Genomic DNA, 21,480 nt, shown 5'->3' on the forward strand with positions numbered 1-21,480 from the left:
TGGAACCTTATAGGAGATGAACCTTGTCGAGCCCTTGGCACCTTCCTGGCACATGGTAAACAGTGAATAAAATAAAAATCAGCAAGTTGCAGAGTCAGGTATCAGGTACCGTGTTTAATTTTCACACAATCCTGTCAGCTAAATATTATGTTCATTATTACACCCATTCTGTGGATGAGGAAACTGAGGCTGAGTGCTGTTACATAATTTGCCTTAAGGTCCAAAGGGAGGTATAGGGAATCGGTCCAACGTCCGCCTCATTCTAAATTGCACACAATTGCCACTATCCCATCTGGTTCCCTACATGCTCCAATTCCAGAAACACCATCTCCGTTTCCTGTTGCCTTCAGAGAGCTTAGGTTTTGGAGTGGCCACGTCTGGTGTGCCTACTCTGAGTTCCGGACATTTCACTGCCTATCCAGATTATTAGACTAGGATGCTTTTCCAGTCTTTGCCCTGAGGCATGTGATGGTACACATCTGTCAACTGCCGGCAAAGAAAGAACTATAATCCCATTTCAGGGATTGAAGCTTGCCATCTGCTCAGGGCTCAACTGTGCCTTTGGCGATGTTTCAGTAAACTAATAAGGAATGTGAAGACATTATCTCAAATTCTGGCGAGCTGCTGTGAAGCCATAAATTAAATTAAGCACGAGGCTGATGTTCTCACTATGAGACAGCAAGTTTCCTGTCTGGGTATTTGTCGCCTGAGCAATTCTTCTGGGAAGAGAATGAAAATTATTTTATGCATGGGGCTCTATGTTCATCCCTTGTTGTATAAGACTAAGAACTTGGCATGTGTTCACATGTATAATCTGGTATTTAATATCAAGTATGTGGTTTTATTATCCACATTTTGTAACTGTACATTTCTTCCAGGTGTTCAATCCATCCCTGTCCAGAGAGTTTTCAAAATACAAATTCTAGTGTGAAGCTATGGTTGTTAGAGAAAAATTTCAATGAGAAAAAGTGAAAAAAAAAAAAGAAGAGGACGCCTGTGAGGCTTACAAGTGGGTGGGCGAGAGGGTGCCTCCCCGAGACCTTAGGGGGCTCCTGTTTTATAATCAAAGGAAAAGTGGGGAGCGGGAGAAGGCCACCTCCTTCCTCATTCTTTTTTTTTTTTTTTTTTTGCGGTACGCGGGCCTCTCACTGTTGTGGCCTCTCCCGTTGCGGAGCACAGGCTCCGGACGTGCATGCCCAGCGGCCATGGCTCACGGGCCCAACTGCTCCGTGGCATGTGGGATCCTCCCGGACCGGGGCTCGAACCCGTGTCCCCTGCATCGGCAGGCGGACTCTCAACCACTGCGCCACCAGGGAAGCCCCCTTCCTCATTCTTGAGTAGACGTCCTGCTTTCATCATCAGCTCCGCCTCCAGGTTGGGCAGGGGAGGTTTTTTGTCCCTACATGGTCAAGGCAGGACTGTAAAAATTATTTTAGGTCTCTGTACGATGAGTACCTTTCCATAAATTATTGTTTTTTATGTGTGCAGAGAGCATGCCCTAGGGGGTCATTAACCTACTGAGCTCACTGGGCAGGATGTGGGTCTCACGCCACCATTGTTTTATTGTTTTGGGACACGTCTCAAACTTCTGTCGCACGGTTTTGTTGCTAGGCAAGCCTGCTTGGTTTTGTGGTTAAGTAAACCTGCTTTCTTGAGTGATCATTAACTTACAGGGGTCTCCCACACTTTTTTCTTTACTTACAATACCCTAGTGAGATTAACTATTAATTACCTAATTTGTCCTTTACTCTGTCCCTATCATTGGGACACTTCATTTAAAGGGAGAAGAAAGAGGGATTCCCTGGTGGCGCAGTGGTTGAGAGTCCGCCTGCCGATGCAGGGGACACGGGTTCGTGCCCCGGTCCGGGAAGATCCCACATGCCGCGGAGCAGCTGGGCCCGTGAGCCGTGGCCGCTGAGCCTGCGCGTCCGGAACCTGTGCTCCGTGGCGGGAGAGGCCACAACGGTGAGAGGCCCGCGTACCGCAAAAAAAAAAAAAAAAAAAGGGGGGGGGGGGAGGAGAAAGAAGAAAAGTCAAGTTAAGAGGAAAATACAATTAGTCGGGACAATGCCAGCAAGCCCAGGTGGGCAGAATTTTCAGGAGGCTTTTCCATCATCAGAAGCATACCCTAGAAAAGTGGGCAGTAGTGGCCATAAAGTAAACAATGGGTCAGATTTCAGGAAATGGAGTGAGGATCTGAAATGAACCTCCTCATTTATGGTAACACGGAAGCATTTCATGGTCACGGGAACGATAGCCATTAGAAGGGACTATCACACAACATAACACTGAAAGAACTCACGTCTACAAATTCATGATTGCACAAGAAAACACATTTCAGACTCAGGGAGAATGGCGATGCTTGGGAAATGAAACGAACGAAAAGTCTGGGACGAATCCTAAGACTGGTAAGAGGGTCCGATTCCTTGAATAACATACTCTCACCCAGCTATTCTTCCATTCATTCAACTCATCCGCCCATCTATACATCCATCCACTTATCCATATTTCCATCCCTCCCGTCACACCTGTATTTCCATATATCCATCCATTCTTCTGTTCATCTCTACCAGGTAAGGTTCAATTACGAAAATGGAAATCACTCTAAGTATTTAAGACAAAAGAAATTTAATCAGTAAAATTGGTTACAATTGGTAGAAGAGATGAAAAATTCAACACAGGACAATAAAGCAATCTTGAAATGAACAACAGCAGACCACCCAGGACAAAGGGAAGGGGCAGCGTGACAGAGCCCAGGGATCTGGACACCCAGAAGAAGCTGGACCATGGCAGGTCTTCCCCTTTGGGAGCTGGAGGCTCAGAGGGGATGCAGCCGCTGCCAGAGAGGTTGCACAATGCAAAGAGAGGGGAAGAAATAAATACCTTGGATTTTACATTTTCCTCCTTGATTTTAATCTCCAGCATTTGACTCAGTAACCGACCCTAGTTGGAAGCCAGCTAATGAAGGTACTTGGAAAATGTAGCCTGCAGGGGTAAATCCCATTAGTACAGAGCAGTGTAGGTGAGGGACCGGGAAATGGTCTGAGAGCACACTAGACAAGGACTGATCTGTACATCCACTCATCCTCTCCCATAGGTCCAGTTCAGAAGACCAGACATGAAACAGGACAGAGGATATTTCTGGCTGAGAAAAGGCCGCAAGTAGACCTGATACACAGAGGTAAGCTGTGGTGAGAGAGATGCCTGGGAGACAGAGACTCTGTCCCTCTGAGCTTCTGTGCCCTGCCTTTCACCATGTCCGGAGGAGAGAGAGCGGTTCAACCCACAATCCCAGCCATGCTCCTCTAGGACCCTCCAATTCTGTGGGAAATTGTAAGAGGAGGTTCTGGGCTAGGGCTGCAGAGACGGACAAGGCCACTCTCCCTTGGGATTTGGGGGCTCATGTGTTAGATCATCTGAGGAAGGGGCCACTCACCTAGATCCAGGTGAATCCACAGGTGAGTACGAAGCTGGTCCCCATGAGGGTCCCCGAAGCAGGGTCAAACCCAGAGGCTACAAAACACCTTTCTCTACAGACTTAAGAGTCATCTGAGCGAGAAGAGAGAATGAAGTTGAAGAAAGAGAACTGTGGAGATAAAGGGCCTTGGATTTTCAAGGTATGGAAAATAAGCCTAAAAGGCAAGAGGAAAGGAGTGTGTATGGAAGTGTGGAGGGCAGAGGCGAAGAGAGGAAACCTTGGCAAGATTATAGGTAAATATAAATCCAAATTAAATATAAACATAAATATAATTGTGTTCGTGTGCACACGTGTATACATGATGATACGTACATTGTCAACCTAAATAAATGTAGGAAGCAATGATCAAGCAGAAAGCATTTATTTGGGATCAAAGATTTGCAATTCAGGGCACACAGATTCAGGTAGCAACCCAAACAGCGCCCCACGTGGGAGTAAAAGTCAGGGGTTTTTAAAGGCAAAAAAGGGAGATTTGCACTACAAAGAATTTTTATTGGAGGGACTTCCCTGGTGGTGCAGTGGTTAAGAATCCGCCTGCCAACGCAGGGGACACGGCTTCGAGCCCTGGTCTGGGAGGATCCCACGTGCCGCGGGGCGGCTGAGCTCGTGCGCCACAACTACCGAAGCCCACGTGCCTGGAGCCCGTGCTCCGCAACAAGGAGGGGCCACCGCAATGAGTCCGCGCACTGCCATGAAGAGTGGCCCCCACTCGCCGCAACTGGAGAAAGCCCATGCACAGCAATGAAGACCCAACGCAGCCAAAAATAATAAATTAATTAATTATTTTTAAAAAAAGAATTTTCACTGGAGTTGGAGGCAGAATCTAGTCTTAGATGAACATGGTTGAGTGCTAAGGCTATAACTAGAGGGTGGAAAAAGTTCGTTGCAGTGACAAGTGGCAGGTGTTCTTGCAGTGTTCTTGAAATATCTGTGGTTTGATCCAGTTCAAAAGTTCATGGTTCCACCTGGTGGGGACGTGCGTAAGGTCCACCCCCTTAATGGCCTCCTGGATCCATTTTAAAAACCCTTGACATAAATGACTCCATTTAATTTCACATTTCACAACATCGTATATAATCTCAGAGTTGGGAATGCCAGAGTGATAAGCAAAGGGTTATAAACTCATAAGCTTTAAAGCTTAAAGACGTAAATTCAACTATATAAAATGAGATTTGGATAGCAAATCCAAGCTAAATGAAACCAAAAGACAATGACAAACGAGGAGGATATATTCATGGTCATGTTATAGACTAATGATTGTATTTTCTAATATAAAAAGAACTTGTCCAGGGGCTTCCCTGGTGGCGCAGTGGTTGAGAATCTGCCTGCCAACGCAGGGGACATGGATTCGAGCCCTGGTCTGGGAAGATCCCACATGCCGCGGAGGAACTAGGCCTGTGAGCCACAACTACTGAGCCTGCGCGTTTGGAGGCTGTGCTCCGCAACAAGAGAGGCCGCGAGAGTGAGAGGCCGGCGCACCGTGATGAAGAGTGGCCCCCGCTCGCCGCAACTAGAGAAAGCCCTGGCACGGAAACGAAGACCCAACACAGCCAAAAATAAATAAATAAATAAATTAATTAATTAATTAAAAAAAAAGAACTTGTCCAAATCCTTAAGAAAAGAAATAGAGGCTAATAATGATGGAAACAGATATGAATAGTCACTTCATTGAATGGCTGAACAGATTAGAATGGAAAATATTAATCATCATGAAATCTATTTAAAAATGCTCACCTTCATGCCTAAAAAGAGAAATTCTAGTTAAAACTATGATGGGGTACATTTTTCATTGTTAAGTATGGAGAGATCAAAATCAGTGCTAATGCAACCTGCTGTTGAGGTTGCAGTGAAGCAGAGACTCTCATCACATTGCAGGAGACAGTGATGCAAATTGGCACAATTTCCTGGAGAGCCATTTGGCCATATCGATCAACACTAGTAATGCATGTGCCCTCTGAGGAATTCAAATTCATGCAGACATTTTAGCAGACAGGCATACCTTGGAGATAGTTCAGGTTCAGTTCCAGACCACCACAATAAAGCAAAATAAAGTGAGTCACACAATTTTTTTCTTTTTTGGTTTCCCAGTGCATATATAAAAGTTATGTTTACACTATATAATCTGGTAAGTGTGCAATAGCATTATGTCTAAAATAAAGAAAAAAGGAAAAACAACCCAATATACATACCTTAATTCAAAAAGACTTCACTGCTAAAACATGCAAACCATCACTTGAGCCTTCAGAGAGTTGTAATCTTTTTGCAATAGTAACATCAAAGACCACTATCACAGATCACCGTAAAAACTAAAATGAAAAAGTTTGAAATACTGCGAGAAATACCAAAATGTGACACCGAGACATGAATTGAGCAAATGTTGTTGGAAAAATGGTGCTGATAAACTTGCTCATCGCAGGGCTGCCACAAACCTTCGATGTGTTTTTTTTTTTTAAAAAAAGGTGCAGCATCAGTGAAGCACCATAAAGCGGACGCACAATAAAACGAGGAATGCCTGTATATAAGGAGAGAATACATCCTCAAGTGCTCTCCAGAAACCACATTACCATAACAAAGGACACTTTAATGGCTCTCAACACTAAGGTAATTTCGAAGTTTTTAGTTCTCTGTCAAGCTCAACACTTCTGGGCTCCCAAGATGTCTCCTCTGGGCAAAGTTATGCGAGGGACGAAGGGGCTGGATACCTGGATTCTGAGAGTGAGGCTTTAAATCAGTATAGAGAAAGGGTATTTTTCACAATATGCTATGCTGTTTTCTCCTAGACCTATATATACACAAGTATTTAATTGGTTCCTTTCCAACGCGGGACAACTCCAAGACTTTTCAGGAAGGTCGCCTAATGTTTTCCCTGCCTGTACGGAATGGAAGTTCTTTGAAAATGGCGGCCTCCTTATCATAATCCTTATGGGCGCGGCCATGTCGTCCTCCTGACACAGTCCCCGAAAGAAAACGAACCGCGGAGTAGAGAGACGACGTGACACGCCATGATAACTATTAGCAGGCAGCGGCTTCAAAGGTTCTAGTGAGCATGCGCACAGTTCAAGTCCTGACCGGAATCTTAAACCGCAAGCGGCCCAGAGCGGCCATTTCGCTTCTGCCGTGAACCGCCTGCGGGATGCTGAGGTGATGTGGAGTATCAGCGATGCGTAATCTGTGGGGTCAATGAGGGGAGATCGGCTTGGCGTGAGTGACGTGGGCGTTTGGGGGCCGAGCGCTGGGGGCCCGTGGGATGAGTGATGCCGGGTGTGAGGAGTGAGTGGTGGGGATCCATGGGGTGAGCGATGGGGTTCTTAGTGGTGGAGGCTATGGGGTAAGTGGGATTTTCTAAGTTGAATTCTTGGCTCGCTGATTTTCACTCTTTCTTTGCCTAATTTCTGTATGTATGTAAGTACTTTTGTAACTTGAATTCCAAGTTTTTTTTTTTTTCCAAGTGTTCTTTAATGCAGATTTTATATTGTTGGGCTGGAAATCTTTCTTATAGGAGGACAGTGAACGTGCGTCTCAAGAGGGCCTTGGTATGGTACCGGGAGCCATTTGGGGAAGTGATCCACAGCTTGGGGGGGCTGTAGGAGGCAGTGGTTGATTGGGAGCAGGGGCTTCAGGGATCGGAGGGCTTTGAGGCTCACCTTGTAACACACGCAAGGGGGACAGTGATTGAGGGAGGACCTATGAAATAGTAAAGTGGGGTGCTAAGGGTGGCATATGGGAACCAGTGGATGGGAGACCTAGGGGGCCAGTGATGGAGGTTTGCAAGGGTGCCTGCATTGCTTTTTGGGCAGTGGGTGTTGGGGTCCTTTGTGAATGGTTGAGTAGGTCCGTGTTGGTCTCCTCGGGTCCCTGTGGACATGGTAAGGGTCAGTGATTGGCTGTTGAGCAGATCAATGATAGTTTCCTACTGGGGTGCGTTATTTGGAACCCTAGGTTGGCGGTTATTTGGGGGGTCCTGTGGAAGTCACACTCCCTTTGGAAACACTTATTGGCAGTCAGGGCGGTAATGATTTCAGAAGCCTGGCCGTGGGGTGACTGGGAGGCATTTCATGACCTTCTTTGGTCCACTCATTGGGGATTTCTAGAGGTCAGTGTGGTCAACGACTATATTTTGGTTGGGGCGGGGAGGGAGAAATGGAGAGGTAAGAAATGGTAAGTGATTGGGAGTCCTGGTGCATGTCTGCAGGTTTTCCAGGTGAAGGTGGAGTTCCATATATTGAATTTGAGGGTTTTTTTGGTCAGAAAATGCTGAGCTGTCTATATTATGGATGGGCACTGAAAAGGCCAGATTAGGCACTCCAGGTATAGACAGCTGGAAGCCTCAGGAAAATATAAAAGGAATTTCTGGAAATTGACCACGTAGAGGACCACATGGGATAGTGGCGATTGTGTGCACTTTAAAGTGAGGCGGACCTGGGACTCATTCCCTGTTCCTTCTGTAAGGTCGGATCTTAACAAACAGCACCGCGAAACAGAGGAAAGCTTCAAGTGAGCTTTATTAGGGAGCGCTCCCGGGCGAGGGTTGGGCAAGATTTTATAGGGGAAGAAGGGAAAGGGGTGTGGTGAATCTGGGAGGGCGCAGGGTATTCCTTATTTGGTGGTCTTTTCGGGTATCCTGGGGGGACCGTTAGTCCCGCCCCTCGAAAGGCGGGAAGGCTGGGCTGGGTTCAAAGTCCCCAGGTCAGTTCCTGGAACTGGGTGGTCCGGAGAATTTCAGTCTGAGGCAACCTGTGAATCTGATTGTGTTCCCCTGCCTCGGGCCAGTTGGCCTTACACTTTCCTTTGCACACTGGGTGACCTTAAGGCAAATTACGTAACAGCACTGTTTCCTTATCCACAAAATGGGTATAATAATGATCATAATATTTAGCTGACAGGGTTGCAGGAAAATTAAACAAGGTACCTGATACCTGACTCTGCAACTTGCTGATTTTTTTTTTTCAGTGTTTCCCATATGCCAGGCAGGTGCTGAGGGGACAAGCCTCATCTCACGGAAGCTCCCCGATGCCTATGATAAACACCTTCCTTCTCATTTTGGAAACTGCAACTAAAGTACTATCTTCGTCTTCTCACGGTTAAAAGGTGTCAGAGCTGCAATGAAAGCTTCCTTACGTTTAGCCCAAACCTCTTCATCTCTTCTCATTTTTTACCCCAATAGCTAGACTTTTCTGAGTTTTGTCTACCCTCATCTTGAACACAGTGACTTTCACCTAATGGCCTTCAGAAATTCGTGTGGAGTGAATATTAGATGAGAACTATGTGGTCGTTGCCTTTCCAGGATTTCTGGTGTCCCCGCAGAGCCCCTGGGTCAGGCCACATCACTGAGGCTGCAGGATCTCCCTTCACAGCTCCAGCCTGACTCTTCCCAGCAGCTTTGATTGGAGCCTTTGATGCCCACCCAGCTCCAGGCTCCTGGAAAGAGTGGAGCTGTCAGCAAAAGAGACCAAGAATTGAAGCCCGGAAAGGACATGCTTGCTGATGTGAATTTACCGCAGAGGCCCCAGGTCTTGGGTTCAGAAGAGCGGGACGGATCATGTGAGGTAAGCAGGAGCCCCACGGGGACAGTTCTCCAGAACCTGAGGGCAGACACAGGAAGCAGCATATTGGACTCCCTGTGTCTGAGACAATCTGGATTCTCCTGTGTAGAGCAGAGCGCACGTGGCCGATGTTTCCTCATCCACGGGCACTGTGTGTCACAGAGGAAACTGAACTGGCTGATGAAGGAGGATGTGTAGTAGAAGAGGGCTGTCCCTGGGGCAAAGGAAGAAGAAAAAGTACATCCAGCCACAGGCGGTAAATGCTGATTCCTTCCTTCTCAGCACAGGCAAAGATCCTGCATCTTCCATCCACTGCTGGGTCTTCACTGTCTCAGCTGGTCCCCACCTGACTCCTCACCAGAGACTGGCTGGTTTCCCCTTTGTCCTCATAGTTTATAGTCATTGGATACTAGAGCAAGAACTGGCTTTTAAGGACCATGTTGTTTTTCCTACTTTATTAGATGAATAAAAGTGCCAGAGAATAATGTTTCCAAATTGCCCACAGATATTAATATTTGATATTTTGGAATGAGAAAGCAGGGTTCTTCAGTATACTCAAGGTTTCCTGAAATTCCAAGTTATTCTGTGTATTTCATGACACTTTATTTGCATGTTTTTAAAACAGTAATGACCCACTCCAAAGACCTCATTTTAACTTTGTTACCTCTTTAAATACCTTGTTTCTCCAAATACAGGCACAATTCTGAGGTCCTGGGGGTGAGGACTTAAGCATATGAATTTCGGGTGGGGACACACAATTCAGTCCACAGCAGTGACACTGTTGTAGAAAAATGTCTTTCATTTCGTACTAAAGTTGGCTGAATTGTTAAGAGCATTTTCAAAAGCACGTTCAGTTACGTGTTAAGATACATGATACTTATTAGCCTTGTTCCTTTTTTAACGTTGAAAATTTTTGTTTGCTTGCCTTGGTTCTGCTTTTGCTCACTGAGGTTTTCGAGCAGTTTCTCCGTTCACGCTAAAATGTTCTCCAACAACATTCACATCATCTTGGCTTTGCAGCCTTCCCTCTACTCTGGCCAATACTGTGTTGTTGGGTTTTTTTTTTGGTTCTTTTTTTGTTTTTGTTTTTAAATAACTGCTAATTTAATCCAGAGAGATATGTCATTGTTGCTTTGATTTGTATTTTTTTTTACAAGCAGGATAATTTTTTCTCCCGAAGTTTTATTTTGGTCAATGATTTTTCTTTTGTGATTTACTTTTCTTGTCCTTTGACAATTTACATTTTAGTTTGTCTTAGCCTCTGGACTTTCAAAGGTGTCGTATATATTAATAACCCACTTTTCTTTGCATATCTGTGTGCATTTCTCTTACCACTGTTTCCCTTGGAAGTCGTTTTTGGTTTTACGTGCACATGGTTTTGCTGGGCTTGTGAATAAAACAGCTTGTCACCACTGTCTTTTCTTCTGAAATCCACCTCCTTAGAGGCAATCAGTTTTTACCTTTTTAACTAAACGTTTTGGTACTTACTTCCTACTCCTTTAGTGACACCCTAATATAGCTCCGGCTCAGATTCCCAGGCTTATGTTTGGCCCTCTGTCATGTACTCGCACCTGCAGCACTCACATGCATGCTTTCCATGCTTACTTTTCCAAGAGGTGGGTTCAATTTTGATTAGCTCAGTATTCCCTGAAATCAATTTACTTCTCCTGTGTGTCTCTCTCTACACAGAACACCACTTCTGACACTTATGGTCACCAAATGTGCAGGGATTTTTCCCACCCCAAGCAATTCTCTGTGACACCAGCTGGGTGTCCTACAATTCAGTTCAATTCTGATACTGTTGACCTGGAGACAGTGTCAGATCCCATACGTTGTTAAGGGCTCAGTTCTTCAAGACTCCCCCCACCCCCTTTCAAATGCCAATGGCACGTCCACCTGTGCTTCTGACCTATCGGCTATAAGTCAGAGGTTCTCACAACTCCCTCCTTGGGTTCAGTTAATTTACTAGGGCGGCTCACACAACTCAGGAAACCAGTTTACTCGCTAGATTACCAGTTTGTTACAAAGGATAACTAAAGGACACAAATCAACAGCCAGGTAAAGAGATATATAGGACGAGGTCTGGAACAAAGGAGCCAGTTTGTCACGCGGCCCAGCAGTGAGGCCAGGTAAGAATCATGGGATTAGAGATGTGTGCGGTGTGGCCAATATTCAATTAATAAGTCACTCGGTTTATTGCACACAATTAGCACACAACACAGGTTAGTCAAAATAGGGGGAAAAGGGGTGGGGAGTAAGGAGTCACTTGGCCCAGTGCTCTCATTATAAGGAGTCTGTCAGTGGGATGTAATGGTTACACCCCAGGGGATCTTGTCTCACTCAATTGCTCCTTCTGTTCCAGTAAAGTCGTTCCTTATCTACCCTTAGTTTATCACTCTGAGACGCTCCCGGCCCTATACCAGACATTTCACAACAACTAATGCGGAAGTTCGCATTGGCCACCGTGACTCCATTTTGCACTATTTAACATAGCTTAAATCCTATGAATTTCACACAGAGGAGTAGGAATCATAAAAGAAGTCACTGGAAAGCCATATATATCATGGCGAAAAAAATCATTAAAAACACACCCTTGGGGCTTCCCTGGTGGCACAGTGGTTGAGAGTCCGCCTGCTGATGCAGGGGACACAGGTTCGTGCCCCAATCTGGGAGGATCCCACGTGCTGTGGAGCGGCTGGGCCTGTGAGCCATAGCCGCTGGGCCTGCACGTCCGGAGCCTGTGCTCAGCAACGGGAGAGGCCACAACGGTGAGAGGCCCGCATACCGCAAAAAACAACACACCCTTGTATGTAAGTGCCTGTTCACTAATGATGACTAATTCTCATTGAGCTTGGGTATGTTGTTACAGGGCTCCGTATCATTTGAGGACGTGACCATAGACTTCAGCAGGGAGGAGTGGCAGCAACTGGACCCTGCCCAGAGACGCCTGTACCAGGATGTGATGCTGGAGATCTACAGCCACCTCTTCTCCGTGGGTGAGCACATCTGACCTGGGACTCTTGGACGGGCCTCCTTGAGGAGATGTCTTTCCTTCTTGTGGTGTGCAATGGGACATCTGAAGAATGCAGTCGGTTTGCCCTTGGCTTGTCCTCAACTGTTCATTCCTTTGGGGCATCTTTGAGTGTTCCTTTGCTCCTAGTGAAAGGTGCTGAGTTTTCTGACGTGCCAATAGAGCTTCACTGAACGGCCTCTGAAGCCCAAGACCACGTCCGAATGCAATATCCTTTCTTATTCACAGGGTATCGCATTCCCAACCCAGAGATCATTTTCAGGATGGAAAAGAGAAAGGAGCAATGGATGAGGGAGGCTGAACTCCCACGTCAGAGGTATCACGGTGAGTGACTATCAGGTCGTGAAGATCTGAGGGGCCGTTATTCAACCCACCACACTTACCCATTCCCCCAGTGGTGGACACAGGTTACCTCCTACTCCTAGTTTCTAAGGCTAATGCTGCCAAGCATTATTTTGTAAATGTCCCGTAGGGGCCAACATAAGCATTTCTGAGGTGAAGAGTCAGGAGTGGGGTTGCCTGATCACTGGATATGCCTATACTGAATTTAGCTAAGTAACCATGGGGCTCTTCAGGGGGGCTTCACCATCCACACTGTCACATGGGAATGCATAAGGATTTGCATTTGTACATCTTGCTTGCCAGCATTTAATATTTACCAAATTTCTCATTTATGGCCTATGTTATGATAGAGCTGTTTCATGTTTTAATTTCATTTTTCTAATAACAGAGCGTCTCATCATTATGTTACCTGACAGGATATTCCATCTGTATGTTGCTTTTTTGTCATCTTGTTTTATCCCTTTGTGGAGTTTCCTGAAAGCCTTTTTTTTTCCTTTTCATTTGCCCCCTGAATTCATCAATTTTTTTCCTGTGCTGGATCTTTCTTCGTTACCCCTAACTGCGATGCCTCCAGCTTGGGCCTCTGTACTTCCCTCTGGTCATCATAGAGGAATTCCTTTAAATTCCTTAAATTTAAAGGAATTACTTTAAATTCCTTAAATCCCTTTAAAGGGCCCTTCTATTCTCAACACTTAGGCCTACAAATTTTTTTCTGATGATCCCTTTATCAACCCCTCCAGGCCCCGTGCCTAAACTTGTGTTCTCTTATTTAGCTACATGGTGGAGAGTGCCCATGGGATGACTCACTTCCTTATTTTGGGGAGCTCAGAAACTGGAATCATTACACAAATCAGAAATTCTTCTCCCCTTATACATTTTTTTCAGATTCTTCTGTTTCTTGGCTCTTCCATCTCAGTCTTCTCATTTTCTTATTTTAGAAATTCTATCACTTTTTTCTCGCCACGCCACTCGGCTTGTGGGATCTTAGTTGCCTGACCAGGGATCGAACCCACACCCTCGGCAGTGAAAGTGCAGAGTCCTAACCACTGGACCGCCAGGGAATTTCCCCCATTTTTTCTTTTTTCTTTTAAAGGTATTTTTAAAATTTTGTTTATTTTATTTATTTATTTTTGGCTGCAGTGGGTCTTTGTTGCTGTGTGCGGGCTTTCTCTAGTTGCGGTGAGCAGGGGCTACTCTTCGTTGCGGTGGCTTCTCCTGTTGTAGAGCATGGGCTCTAGGCACCCGAGCTTCAGGAGTTGTGGCTTGTGGGCTCTGGAGTGCAGGCTCAGTAGTTGTGGCGCATGGGCTTAGTTGTTCCGCGGCATGTGGGATCTTCCTGGACCAGGGCTCGAACCCATGTCCCCTGCATTGACAGGTGGATTCTTAACCACTGCACCACCAGGGAAGCCCCATTTTTTTCTTTCTGAAAGTACAATTTAATTGACCCTTTGTGTTAATTCCACGGGTATCACCATAAACCAGCTCCCTATTTTCTCATGCTTGGGTTATTTTGTTCCTAATGGGATTTGTGGATTCCCAGTCATCATGAGTTCGGTCAAGATGCCATTGACAGATTTTATTACCCCAAAGATTGGTATTTTGTTTCTTTTTTCTCAGATTTTAATAAAAAGAAATATATATATATACATATACACACTAAAAGTGATTATAAAGAGCATTCTCATTTTTTAAAAATAGTGATAGATGACTGAGGTTTGGGGACAGGACAAGGGTCTGGGATACAGTTTATCCAAGTGATGGAAAGAGAAAAGAAACAAGACGTGATGGTCTTATCATACTCAGCATTAATCTCTGGTAGGATAAAGTAATAGTAAAATTTAGCCACTTTTTTTTTTTTTTTTAAAGAATCTGTTGTTGTGTTCTTACTAACAAATAGGATGATCAGTGACTCCCATTCTTAGGAGAAAATGGCATGTTAAGTAGCATAAAGCTGAAAGTGATAACAAAGAGACCAAGGACCAGTATAATTTCCAGAATAATTTCCCTCCTATAAAACACTTCTAAAAGGCAGGTCAGCAGGAAGCTTTACGTTTTGTATTCATTCGGGTGTTGAAGTTTTTCTCTTGTCATTGCAGTACCATCTTTTATGATGTCACTCTGTGGGACTGAATGCACTGCACCCAAAGCCAGGTTCTACTAGGCAGAAAAGGGGTGGAGGGTATTGAGAAGCTGTGATATATTACCCTGGCCAGAAGTGGTGCATAATGTTGTATGCACATTCCATCAGCAAAAACAGTGTCTGTCACACCTCATTGCAAGAGAAATTGTGAGCTGTTACATGGCTTGGCTGCCCTGTACCTGGCCACAGTTAACCTCTGTGGAAGAAGGGTGAAACAGATTCTAGGGGACAGCTTGCTTGTCCAGTCTTCCGGTGTACCCTTCTTAGGATATGCATATTCCTAAGTTCAAGAAAACAAACTTCAGTTTCATGGAGAGTTGCAAGTTTGGGTATAGGTATTCTTTCAGTGCTTGGCTATGTTAGGATTGATACTTTAATAGGATTTCAGAGGAATATCTAGGGCTGATGGATTTTGTATTGTTTCTTACGAGTGGGAGGAAGCTGGGAGATTAGTTACAATTTAGATCTGAAAGCTAATGAAGACCTATACAGATGGTCCCTGACTTATGATGGATTGACTTATGAATTTCTCAATAATGTTGCAAAAGCCATACATGTTCAGTAGAAACCATACTTTGTGAATTTTGATCTTTTCCCAGGACAGTGATGTGCAGTACCTTACTCTTGTGATGCTGCGCAGCAGCTCCCAGTCAGCCATGTGATCACGAGGGGAAACAACCAGTACACTTGCAACCTTTCTGTACCCAGATAACCACTCTGTTTTTAACTTTCAGTATAGTATTCAAGAAATTGCATGAGATATTCAACGCTTTATTATAAAACAGGCCTTGTGTTAGATGGTTCTGCCCAACTGTAGACTAACGTTTAAGTGTTCTGACCACATTTAAAGTAGGCTGGGCTAAGCTACGATGTTCAGGAGGTTAGGTGTATTCAATGCATTTTCAAATTATGATATTTTCAACTTCTGATGTGTTTATCAGGACACAACCCCACTGTAAGTCGAAGAGGCTCTGTACTCTGAGCCCCCTCCTTCAACCTTGGGCTATCCACAGATGCTGCCCTATGACACACTTGCCTCTTTTATCCTGTAGTCATCCTACTAGGTCTGGGTATCAAGACTGCCTACATGAGTGGAGCCAGTTTGCCCTTGTTCAAATCTAACTTTCCCCAAGGCTGAGCAAAGTGTTTTTCGCTAATTACTTAACCATTGTGTGTTTCCTTTTCTTCATGTGGAAAACCAGGATAATAAGTAGTTAGCTCCTGGGGTTGTTGTGAGGATTAAATGAGCTTATGTGTGTATCACGAAGGACACTGCCTGGCGAATGCTAAGTGCTATACAGATAAGTGCTTGACATATAATAAGGGCTGTGCAACTGTTTTCTCTCATAATCACCATCAGCACCACCACTGGTATCTGACTCAGCAGTTTCCCTGTGCACAATCTCAATCAGCTCCATGTGACTTTTCCTCTATCCTTTGCTAACTGTTCACTGTATCTATTTCATCTTTTTCTCCTTCTAGAAGGGGAGTCTGGGCTTGAAACCCTACAATGGGAAATTTCTGAAACGGCTTCATTTCACAATGAGATGTTGGATGAAGTCACAAGAGATGGCACATGGTGTTCCATTTTAGAAAAGCTGTGGGAAGAAGCTGACCAAACAAAGAGAGATCAGAAAAATCAAAGTAAACCTTCACATCAGGGGGCTTTCCTCAACAAGAAAAAATTGAACACAGAGAGGGACCGTAACTATAAGGACCCTGGAAAAATCATCCATGCGAGGCCCCACCTTGTTTCTTCACAAAAGAGACCTCGTAAACGTTGCTCTCGTGCAAAAAGTTTGAAACCTAACCTAGAAGTAAATCATCAAAATCAAAGCAACACCACAGAATACCTTGATGAGATGGTTGAATCTGGTCAGCTATTCACCCATAGCTCTTCCAGTGCCAGCTGCAAAAATACTCATACAGGAGAGAACTTCTGTGAAGGTAATTCATGTACAAAAGGCTTCGGCCATAAACAGTCATTCACACAACATCAAGTTCACACTCAGGAAAAACCAGATAAGTGCACTGAGTGTGGGAGGGACTTTACCCAGAAGTCACACCTCCTTGAACAACAGAGATTCCATAGTGTAGAAAACCTCCAGGAATGTGGTAAATGTGGGAGAGCCTTCACCCCACAACCAAAACTCGGTGTATATGTGACAGATCATACAGGTAACATACCGTATATATGTAAGGAATGTGGAAAAGTCTTTGTTCAGAGGCCAGAACTGGTTACACACCAGAAAACTCACACTAGAAAGAAGCCCCATAAATGCCATGAATGTGGAAAAGCCTTTTTCCAGATGTTATCTCTCTTCAGACATCAGAAAACTCATACTAGAGAAAAACTCTATGAATGCAATGAATGTGGGAAGGGCTTCTCCCAGAATTCAACCCTCAGTATACATCAGAAAATTCATACCGGCGAGCGACAGTACGTATGCAGTGAATGTGGGAAGGCCTTCACCCAGAAGTCAACACTCAGCTTGCACCAGAGGATCCATTCAGGGGATAAGTCTTATGTGTGTATTGAATGTGGCCAGGCCTTTATCCAGAAGGCACACCTGATTGTACATCAGAGAAGTCACACGGGAGAGAAACCTTATCAGTGCCACAACTGTGGAAAATCCTTCATTTCCAAGTCACAACTTGATATACATCATCGAATCCATACTGGGGAGAAACCTTATGAATGTAGTGACTGTGGGAAAACCTTCACCCAAAAGTCACACCTCAACATACACCAGAAAATTCACACTGGAGAAAGACACCACGTGTGCAGTGAATGTGGGAAGGCCTTCAACCAGAAGTCAATACTCAGCATGCATCAGCGAATTCACACTGGAGAGAAGCCTTACAAATGCAGTGACTGTGGGAAAGCCTTTACTTCCAAGTCACAATTCAGAGAGCATCAGCGGATCCACACTGGAGAGAAACCCTATGTATGCACTGCATGTGGGAAGGCTTTCAATGGTAGGTCAAATTTCCATAAACATCAGATGACTCACAGTAGAGAGAGAACTTTTGCCTGTTACAAGTGTGGACACACTTTCACCCAGAAATCAGAGCTGATTACACATCAGAGAACTCATATAGGAGAGAAACCTTACGAATGCTGTGACTGTGGGAAGTCCTTCAGTAGGAAACCACAACTCAAAGTGCATCAACGAATCCACACGGGAGAGAGACCTTACATGTGTTCCAAGTGTGGGAAGAGCTTCAACAACAGATCAAATTTTAATAAACACCAAACAACTCATACCAGAGACAAATCTTCAGTTCCTAATATGCATATACATAAATGAAATAAACTCTGAATTTCTTGAAGAAAAAAATCTTATGAGTCAGATTTAGTCATATATTATAGAATTCATGCTTCAGAAAAACTCTAGGGATGCACTGCATGTCACCAAGTTACACATTTTATGTGAAGGAAATTACTCAGGAAAGAACTTTTAAGAATGAGTGGAAATGTCCATATTTGTACTAGCCTCATTAAAAGTTATAAAATTCACTTGGGGAAGAAACCCTGACTTATGCATTGAGAAGTTTCTGTAGAGTATGGTATAAGACAGAATCTTTAGGTCAGCATATTTATTTATATACACACATACACATACCCTCAATTCTGTAGTGTCTGCTATAGAATTCACTGCAGAACAGGAGGTGTCAATAGATTATATATTTTTTAAAAGAACCTAATATATACACAGATGAATGTACATTTTTTGGTAAGTGTATAAATGTGATTCTAGTCTTCACAGTGTCATTTTTCTCTTCTTTCATGATTAGTTCAGCTCTACCCTCCTCTTTCCACCTCCACCATCTATGGTGAAACTTTTACTCTATGGACTCTATCATATTTTTATACACGCTACTAAACCATTTAGGCCAAGAGTCAGCAAACTGGCCATCAGCCAAATCTGGTTGGCCACCTGTGTTTTTTAAATAAAGTTTTATTGGAACACAGCCATGTTCATTTGTTTATGTATTGTCTGTGGCTGCTTTTGTGCCAGTGGCAGAGCTGAGTAGTCATGGCAAAGGCCGTATGGCCTGCAAGCTGAAAGTATTTACTCTCCGGCCCTTACAGAGGAAGTCTGCCAGCACTTGTTATCCACACACACTCATTACTCTGCTCATAAGCATACACCTATATAGGTACTCTTCCCTTTGTTTTATAAATATCAGACCATGTCATATACACATGTGCACTTGTTCTTTTCACGCTACAATACAGCTGTTCAGTGACTACATCAGTATTCTATCAGTATGTGGACATGCTGTAATTTATTCAACCACCCTCACATTTTTTATTATTCATTCTTTCCCCCACCTTTTTTGCTACAAGAAAGCAGAACAGCATTATCTGTAAATGGACAGGCCCAGGAGTCAGGTTTCTGTACTTGCTTCTACATCAATCAGGCAAGATATTTAACTCATCTGTCCTGGTTTTCAAAAGCAAGATGACAACAGTGCTACCCCACGAGTCCTCATGAGAAATAAATGGGTGAATAAGCCTTAACTTTAACTGTGTGGAGAGAACCAGACCTTGGTGAATTTGAGTAGGGCCCTGTGTGACCAAATGAATGGAAATGAAAGGATGGGGGTTAGGGATGGCAGAGTGGAGAAGCAAGTAAAATAAAGCCTCCTTTAATATGAAACCAGGTGCGATGGGTGGGAAGGCTGCCCTGCAGCCCTGGTCTCAGGGATTCTGTTCCTGCCTCCAGATACCCCTCAGCCTGGCACTGGGGCTCCTGGGGATGAGAGGCTGATGTCCACAGTGAGGCTGGTGTAGAGGGGCTGCAGCTCCTTGGGAGAGCAGCCTGTATCCCAGCGAGTTCATGCCGTCGTGCGACGGATCTGGGCCAGAAGGCCAGGACTAGGAGGAGGGGCAGGAGGGGCAGCTGTGTGGGCCGAGGGCTCGAGGGCTCGGGAACAGGCCCAGGACTGGCTACCCCCGCCCCCAACCCTGACCCACCTCTGGGGGCTCTGCTTTTGGCTGCAGTCCTGCCCCTCCAGCTTATGGTAGCAGCCAAAGAGCAGATGGGGCCGTGAGAGGAGCATGCCACTGACTTTCAGCCTTCCAGGGGAGAGGGCAGGGAGGCCAGACACCTGTCTCCTCTGATAGAGTCCCTCAGGCCAGAGTGGCTTGCGTCTCCCGCAATCCGACATAGCTCGTGTCCCCTCTCAGTCTAGGGCAGCCTGTGTCCGCCACACCATGGAGGGACCTGCTGCCCCCCTGTGCTAGGCTCCCTAGAGCAGGGCCCCCTACCTGGAAGTGATGTCATCATCCTCCCGATTCCAGCCCCAGTATGTGTTGGGGAAGCCATTGATCCTGACTTAGTGAATGGGGCGCAGGGCAAACACCCCTCCAGGGTAGCCCCGGTAGGGCAGCCTGCAGAGGCAAGGAGAGTTGGAAGCCCAGGGAATTTCAGGGAACGGTCCCTGGCCCTTTCCTGGCCAGGATCACAAGGTTGACTTCTGGGTTAGCCCTTCTCCACTCACCCCCATGGGAACCTCTCCCCTGACCCCTAGGATGTCTCCATGCCGGATTCTGGGGCAGTCCTTCCCCTGACCCTTGAGATGGCCCCTCACGTGACCCTGGGAGATCCCCTCCCTGAATCATCTGACAGGCCATTCTTGTGACCCCATTAAGGGCCCCTCCTTTTCTAAGTTCTCCTTCTCTGACCTCTGGTACAACCTCTCTGCCTACTGCCTTATTAAGTGCATCCTGATTCCCCCACTGATAGCCAATCCCACTCCCATCTGACACCCACACCCAGGAGGAAGGTTCTTCACCGTCTACAAGGCCTCTCCTCAGGCCGCATCATCCTATGCACCATCAGCACCAGGGACCAGGGCCTGGACTACACAGATAGGCGGGGGCAAGGCCCAAGGAATTGGGGGCCTGGCCCAGCGTCTCCCACAGGAGGTCCCCTCCCTCGACCTACTTGTACTTGAACCTGTCAATGGCAGGGAAGACGTCATAAATATAGAGGTTGCGGTCGTCCTTGGGGAGTAGGTTCACATCGTGGAGGAAGACACAGTCCCAGTCCTCCTCCTGCACGGCCTCCCAGAACCCCATGTTGTCACAGTCCCAGTCCTCCTCCTGCGCGGCCTCCCAGAACCCCACGTTGTCACAGTCCCAGTCCTCCTCCTGCGCGGCCTCCCAGAACCCCACGTTGTGAAGCTTACCCCGGTGGAAGGCGGTGTCGTTCACCTGCGGTGGACGGAGATGCTTGGCGCTGCCCTCACCACAGGCCGTGGTGGCCCTGCCACCTGCCAGGCCTGTCCTCTCTCCCCTTGTCGAGTGCCATTCTCCTGCCTGGAACCCCTTCTTATTCCCACTGTGGAGATGGAAAACCCAGACTTGTCCAGGAAGGTGCAGTTCAAAGGTGACCTCCCCTGAGAAACTTTTCTTGGATCCCCACCCCCATCCTGGTCAGAGTCAGTATCCTTAGCCTCTCAGCTCTCCCTCCTCGGCCATCTTCAAGGTTCTCAAGGATCATCACCTTCCAGAGGCCATCGGAGGAAGGCAGAGGTCAGGAGTGATAGGGGACCACCTGTGTCTCTGTTTCTACTCCTACTAGAGAAAGACTAATCATCCCTTATGATTACCATGATGTTCATCATCAGCATCACCACCATCATCACTATCACTATCTTCATCATCTTCACCATCACCAACACAGTCACCTAACCTCCATCATCGCTATTACCAACATCATCACGACCATCACCACTGTGACCATCACCACCATCATCACTGTCATCAGCAGCAGCAGCACCTTAGCGATCACCATCATTACCACAATCACCACCATCAACACCACCACCACCGTCATGATCACCACCATCATGATCGCTGTCACTTACTGAGCACCTACTGTGTGCCAGGCATTGGCTTCACCGCTTTATACTCATGAACTCAATGAATCTT

The 21,480-nt window shown here is 45.8% G+C and overlaps 1 protein-coding gene across 4 annotated transcripts; it reads left to right on the forward strand.

The window, feature by feature from the left end:
* Positions 1 to 6,485: 6,485 nt before the first annotated feature.
* Positions 6,486 to 18,509, forward strand: ZNF175 (zinc finger protein 175). 4 transcript variants are annotated; one of them, XM_073796628.1, is made up of 5 exons: positions 6,486 to 6,619; positions 8,429 to 9,024; positions 11,891 to 12,017; positions 12,281 to 12,376; positions 16,017 to 18,509. In XM_073796628.1, the coding sequence occupies exons 2-5, from the start codon at positions 8,875 to 8,877 to the stop codon at positions 17,843 to 17,845; spliced, it is 2,202 nt and encodes a 733-aa protein (XP_073652729.1). In that variant the 5' UTR covers positions 6,486 to 6,619; positions 8,429 to 8,874; the 3' UTR covers positions 17,846 to 18,509. The 4 variants fall into 4 exon arrangements, with proteins under 4 accessions (XP_073652729.1, XP_073652730.1, XP_033701433.1 ...); XM_073796629.1 differs by having other exon boundaries at positions 6,515 to 6,619; positions 8,763 to 9,024; XM_033845542.2 differs by having other exon boundaries at positions 6,548 to 6,679; positions 8,763 to 9,024.
* Positions 18,510 to 21,480: the final 2,971 nt, after the last annotated feature.

The sequence above is a fragment of the Tursiops truncatus genome, chromosome 19 (assembly GCF_011762595.2).
Source record: "Tursiops truncatus isolate mTurTru1 chromosome 19, mTurTru1.mat.Y, whole genome shotgun sequence".
Classification (NCBI taxonomy): Eukaryota; Metazoa; Chordata; class Mammalia; order Artiodactyla; family Delphinidae; genus Tursiops; species Tursiops truncatus.